General features: G+C 47.9%; 1 protein-coding gene across 1 annotated transcript; it reads left to right on the top strand.

The window, feature by feature from the left end:
- Positions 1–2,316: 2,316 nt before the first annotated feature.
- On the top strand, positions 2,317–6,274 carry mafba (MAF bZIP transcription factor Ba). The gene has a single exon (XM_062392117.1). The coding sequence runs from the start codon at positions 4,593–4,595 to the stop codon at positions 5,661–5,663; it is 1,071 nt and encodes a 356-aa protein (XP_062248101.1). The 5' UTR covers positions 2,317–4,592; the 3' UTR covers positions 5,664–6,274.
- Positions 6,275–6,805: the final 531 nt, after the last annotated feature.

Raw genomic sequence — 6,805 nt, 5'->3', positions numbered from 1 at the left:
ATTTTCACTGTTAAATCGATGCGTTTTCATATTAATGAGATTGTAAGAATTTGCACTTATCTCACCTCTTGCTGTTCTCCCGAAAGACTCCTCAGTCAATTACCCGCGATAAGGATGCTGCTGGGTGCGGAGCGACTGGCCTCTGCCTGTTTACACCGGCGACGAGTCTTAATAATACATGTTTTCACAAGAGACAATCGATCAGTCGGGAGTAAACAAGGATGCTCGAGTAGCTGCACTGCTGAAAGCGGATGATGTTAGAGGAAAAGGGGGGGGGGGGGGGGGGGTTGGGTGGCAAACATGTAGAATTTATATTATTCTTAGTCAGTGAAGGTCAGATACTGGAAAGAGTCATTCAGGGTAAAGACCAGTTCAAGTAAAAAAAAAAACATTTTGTTACATAACTGAACGATAATCAACTAATAAATGACACAAGTTCAAATGTGAATAATGATCAATTAACATCGAATAACCCTTTGTCCCTTTTGTTCCATTCAGATAAATCATAAACCAAATGGCAGATTTATGTTGTATTGACACATTTCACTCTTTAAACTTATTGGTTCTCCGAGTGAAAAGTTGATTATAATACTCTCTGAAACTGGTATTTACTGCGCAATGGAAGCGGTCTCGTTTAAAACTTTTTCGGAGGATGAAGGCTGCACGAGAACCTGCGCGTCTCTCGTCTCCCTCCAGCGTGAACGACTTTACAAAAGCAGCACCGTCTCTCCTTCTCCATCCCTCACTCCCTCTCCCTCGCACGGGCCTTCCACCTCGGCTGTTCCTCCCGTTTTTACTCTGCAGTGTTTCTAGGAACGGTCGAGGAGGGAGACCATAAAGCGTTATCATTACGCACGCCAAAAGACCACTCAATAAAACCACATAGTTTCCCCCCAGAGTGAGAGGAAAACCTCGGAATCTGACTCTGCATGAAAAAGAAAAGTATTCCTTACATCCAGTGCATCCTACAGACGGAGTCGGGGCTCGCACAGATCCAAAGGGGTCCTGGCAGAGCGACCCCGGCCTCAGGGCAGCCGGTGCGCACGCATGGATAAGTCCAGGAGCAGAGCAGAAATCCATTGCCCATTCGTGAGGCGAGACGCGCCTCTTCCCGTGGACCCTCCGTGGGCCTCCAGTGTGAAACCAGCGGGCCTGTTGCAGGTGTGAGATGGGAGCTGTGGGGAAGCTCCGCAGCCTCCGCAGCCTCCACGCGTCAACTGTTAAATGTAACATTTTAAAGGTGATTTTATTTCTGTTATTCATTCCTAAAATCCGTAGGATGGGACTCTCATTAGGGGGCGAATAAGCAAGCATCAACACTTTTTTTCGCTGTCCATAAGCACACGGATCACTTAATAGATCATTAACCACCGATATGCTGCTGACATGGACGCTTTTTTACATCTCGTCTCTCCATTACAGCCCGTTATTACCGAAGGGGGAGAGCCGCCGGCAGGCCTGCCTGGATCTATTAGACGGTGGACTCGGGCTATATTAGAGAGCATTACGACCTAATGGGGCTGCCGCCGGGTCGGCTTCGCTGGGAAGAGGTTTTAGAGCAGCACGTCTCGGCACGACGCGGCAAGGCACGGCACGACTCGCCCGGGGCGCTTTTTTGAAGTTGGAGCACGAGAAGTGAGAAGCTCGCCTGCAGGTTCAGGGAAATAAAAAGGACGAGTGTATATAACTTGAACATTTCCTACACCTTTCTGGCTGTGGGCTAAAAAAAATGTAATAAATGAATTTATAGTATAGTGTGTGAGTTTAGGGAGATAACATCCAGACACACTGACGCTGGAGAAGAACAATAAGTGAGTAAAAAACTAAATAGACTCAAGGCTTTAAAATAAATAATCAAAATCGCCAATTGTAGGTTTGGCTTAAAATTATGTAGGTGCGTAAAATTGTAATAATAAAGGACTAATATTAATTTGAACAATATTACTAATAATACAAATACTTGATAGTCATATGTCATTCTGATGTTTGTGTTAAGTTGTCTGGATGCTTCATAATACTGTTATTATTCTTTGTAAAATGTTTACTGGCAGTCTTTGTATTTCACGAATTTATATTTTCTTTTTAACTTGTGCACAATTCCGCTTAAAATAATCCTTGCAAATATTAATATTTTTTTTCATGATATGAGGATTTGGCTTTGGCGTGTGCAGGCTAAATGATTTATGACACGAGCTGGATGCGGAGTTCATCTATTGATACACTGCTGCACAACTCGGACTGATTAAGAATTTAAACTAAACAAATAAGCCCTTCATTATCGGCTCTCATCTTTGGCAGCCTCCTCTTACATCCAGCCTGATCAATAGGCTCCGGTCGCGGCTGTGCTCAAGCGTGGATATGAGGTGGAAACGAAATGATAATCCAATCGATCCCTCCAATTGACTCATTTACAAGCAGTTCCCTCTTCTTTTTATTTTTTTTGCAGGGGAGCGAGACATTTGCTCGCATCGCTCCTCTGTTGTTGTCTCCTCGGACAATTAAAATACAGATCAAATCAATGATAGACACACACACACTCTCTGAAGGATCTGATCCTCATTGGCCAAGGCGACCTGTTTAGACAGAGTCCGTGCAGGTGATTAAACACGTGGCAGTGTGTGTTCATGACACTCAAACGACAGGGATTAATAGTTGTCGGTCATATTCGCAGGACGTGACCTTTGCAGCGAACAATACGCGTAAAGACGATTAAGCAGCAGACGAGAAGGAAATCCAGGTTTTGAAGTTGCAGCGTCTCAGATCGCGTGTTGTCCACACGGGGGCATCCTTGAGCCTGTTTTCTGCCGAGTCCACCATGTCGTGAAGCTGCGCGGTGTAAAACAAAGTGTCCGAGCCAAGAGAGGAGCCTGGTGTGGGAATCTGGGAGCAATAACGGGCTGCGAGCGAAGTCCACTTTACTTGCACCAAAAGGAATCACACTTAACCTATAATGGCTGTAACACAAGGTCACACAAACACAGCCAGGAGCGCTTGGGTCCTCACCGGATCAAGTTCGGTGCAGCGAGGTCACGATATAATCACCAGTGAGGATAACAAATGTATAATCAATGCCAGGAGTGATATGGTTTTATTATGATTGTTGATTACGTGGGTCAGGTGTTGTTTAAAATTCCGAGTCTGACTGGAAGCCAAGTGTGTGTGTGTGTGTGTGTGTGTGTGTGCGTGTGTGTGCGCGCGTGTTTGTGTGTCCTTAGCAGAGAACACGAAGTTGTGCGTCCTTGTTTGCAAGAAAAGGTCCAGATTTAACTTGGATAATCAACACTAATAATCTGTGGTATCGCTTTACTGTTGTTGGTTCAACCTTATCGGGGATTGGTTATCTTGTGGTCAACATGTATAATGTTTGTAAAACATTTATTGAGACAAACGAGTTAAGAAATGAACGGTTTGAGTCCAGACGGAAACACTTTGTTGATTACTAAAGTTAAATTATGGGATGGATCAGGATGTCTATTTCCTGTTTCTATCAGTTAAGACACATTTTTCTGGGAAATGATACAAAGTAGACCAGTCGTTATAGACACATTGCACATTGCTTTTTTTTATATGAACTGGTGTTAATGTAAAATATAGATTTTTGGGGGGTAAATTTCTAAGTTGTGTCATAAACGTGCTATAGATCATTTCCACTGATCTTACAGCAGTACGCTGAAACCCCCTGGTATCCCCCTCACTAGGATCTGGAGGTGCCGCGGGGACGGTGCCCGCAAAGTGAAGGCATTTCTCTCTCTCTCTCTCCCTCTCCTCCACTTTCCTCCCACCTCCTGCTTTTAGGGAAGTCGGTCAGCTGACTGTCTGAAGCTGACAGGACTGCGCGGTGCGCCCTCCTCTCCGCGGCTCTGCGCCTCCTCCTCTTCCTCCGTTCGTGCGCAGAGTCCCGCTCCCATTGGAGAGCCGAGCGCCACGGATCCAGCCTTTCGGCGCGACGTCACGGCGCGCTATAAGGATAAAGCGCTGGCTCGCTCCGAGCGCAGTCTGCTGGATACCAGAGAGCAGGACAGAGCGAGAGAAGCGAGCCTTGAAACCTCTGCGGTGCAGAGCTGGAAAAGCTGCTTCTCAGCGAAATTCAGACGCCCTATATTTACCCTGCTTCTTTGCTCCTATTCTTTTCCTGGAGAAAAAAGGGGACTTACTACCAAGAAGTTGCAACGAGGACTGGTGCCCGTCTCTGCGACCGATTGTGGTATTTCTTTTATTATTATTATTTATGCAGATTTCTTTTTTTGTGTGTTTGAAAACACTTCTACTGAAGGGACTGAGCTTTTTATTTTTGCACTGAGACGCATTGCTTTCTTCCTCCTGCCTGGTCTCCCTGCCAGATTACCCGGGCAGAAGTAGGCTACATGACGCAAACCGTGAGCAGAGCAATAGTCTGAAAGTTTTTCCTCCACTACTTTTTTTCCGTTTTCCTTTTTTTCCACCTCTCACACGGTGGTTCATGCGAAAGCAAGTCCGCGCACAGCGGTGGAGGAACCAGAAGAACTACTGCATGAAACAAGAGAAGGGAGAAGAGACGCTGATTAATAAATCCGTTTTTGCGACGCTTGCAAATACCGTTTCATATCAGCAGCATGAGTACAGAGCTGAGCATGGGTCCGGAGCTACCCAGCAGCCCTCTGGCTCTGGAATATGTCAATGATTTTGACCTGATGAAGTTTGACGTGAAGAAGGAAGGCCTGGCCGGGCTCGAGCGCAACGGGGTGCGCCAGTGCAACCGCCTCCAACCCCAGGGCTCAGTGTCCTCCACCCCCATCAGTACACCCTGCAGCTCGGTGCCCTCCTCGCCCAGCTTCAGCCCCACAGAGCAGAAGAACCACCTAGAGGAGCTGTACTGGATGCCGAACAGCGGGTACCATCAGCAGATAGACCCGCAGACGCTAAGCCTGACCCCGGAGGACGCAGTGGAGGCCCTGATAGGATCCACAGCCCACGGCCACCCGCCGCCTCCGCATGTCCAGCAGCAGCTGCAGCAGCAAGGCTCTTTCGAGGGCTACAGGGGCCCGCATCACCACCACAGCCACCACGGCCACAACCAGCAGCACCATCACCCGTATCCGGGGGGCATCCCGCACCACTCCGATGAGCTGTCCGGGCACCCGGGCGGACACAGCCACCCACACAGCCAGCATCACCATCTACACGGCCAGGACTCCGACAGCTCCCCGCTGTCCCCGGACGACCACGAGCCGCTCCATCACCACCGCCACCACCACCACCACTCGCACGGCCACCTGGGCCAGTCGGGCTCGCACCACGGCAGCGGGAGCGGACTCAACGTGGAGGACCGCTTCTCCGACGACCAGCTGGTGTCCATGTCGGTGCGGGAGCTCAACAGACACCTACGGGGCTTCACCAAGGACGAGGTCATCCGCCTCAAGCAGAAGAGGCGGACCCTGAAGAACCGGGGCTACGCGCAGTCCTGCCGGTTCAAGCGGGTGCAGCAGAAGCACGTGCTGGAGAACGAGAAGACGCATCTGATGAACCAGGTGGACCAGCTGAAGGCGGAGATCGGCCGCCTGGCCCGGGAGAGGGACGCCTACAAACTCAAGTGCGAGAAACTGACGGGCTCGGGTTCCAGTAACGGGTTCCGCGAGGCGGGCTCGACCAGTGACACCCCGTCATCCCCAGAGTTCTTCGTGTGAGTTGTCACAAGCCTTTTTTCCCTCACAACAAAACTTTGCCCCCACTCCACCAACATCTTCTCCTTTTTTGGGGGGAACTGATGAACAAACGATAATAATCCACTCCTCCCATACTGTTTATGATAATAACCCTTATATTAGAAGAGTAATCCATCAAATAGTATCCTCATATATAACCATCTCTCCATCCACGTGTCAACTGAGATACAAAGAGCAACGTAGAGATCAGTCGCAGTATCTTTGTAGATTAGTTGCTTGTAGTGAAGAGACTTTTTTTTTTGTTTTTGTTCCTCCTCAAAGAAGCGGAAGGATCGACTGATGAACTCTTTTTTTTCTTCCTCTCTCTCTCTCTCTCTCTCTCTCTCTCTCTCTCTCTCTCTCCTTCCTTTGAGGCTACAGCTTTTAAATAACCTGTAAGTAGTGTGGGATGGCGTCGAGGTGTCGTTGTCTTGTAACTCTCGTATGAAGCGACAACAAGTAGCCGCAGGGCCATGGCCTCGCGGGCTGCGACTCACATTCGACAAGTGGGCCCGTGAATCTGAGGAAAATCTCCAAAAAGCAAGACTCCACTTTATGCAAAACTTCTGTCTGCTGACCCGTCACAGGGTGGGGGTGGGGGGGGTGGGGTGGGGATATTTTTATGCAACATCTCATTGATTTATTGCCTGCTTGGTTATATTCGAATATATATTGAAACAAACAAAAAAAAAAACCTGCATTAATATTAATCCTGCATGCTGGACATGTACGGTAATAATTTCTATTTTGTACCTTCATCTTCTCGTGTATATTAAGAGCATGTTGTTGATCTGCGCTTCTCCATGGTTGTTCGGGGGGGGGGGGGGGGGGTGTAGAGATGTGCAGCGGGGACAGAACAGCAGGACTGCCGGTGCAGTGTCATATGGTGTGGGGTTCTTTTATTTTTTGTCTTTGAGCTTGTAAATATTATGCAACCGCTAAAACTGCACAACAAGATCGAGGAGGCTGGTTTGAACTTCTTTCTTTCTTTGAGTTGTGTTTTTTTTTTTATTTCTTTTTTTTTATGTTTTGTTTAAAGAGTTGGGGGGGGGTATTGATTGAGAGAGGAGTGCATCTTTTTTTTTTTCATTTAAATATGTGTGTCAAGTGCACTTTTCTTTTTT

This window comes from Platichthys flesus, chromosome 7 (genome assembly GCF_949316205.1).
Source record: "Platichthys flesus chromosome 7, fPlaFle2.1, whole genome shotgun sequence".
In the NCBI taxonomy this organism is placed as follows: domain Eukaryota; kingdom Metazoa; phylum Chordata; class Actinopteri; order Pleuronectiformes; family Pleuronectidae; genus Platichthys; species Platichthys flesus.
This window is presented reverse-complemented; position numbering and strand designations above follow the sequence as displayed.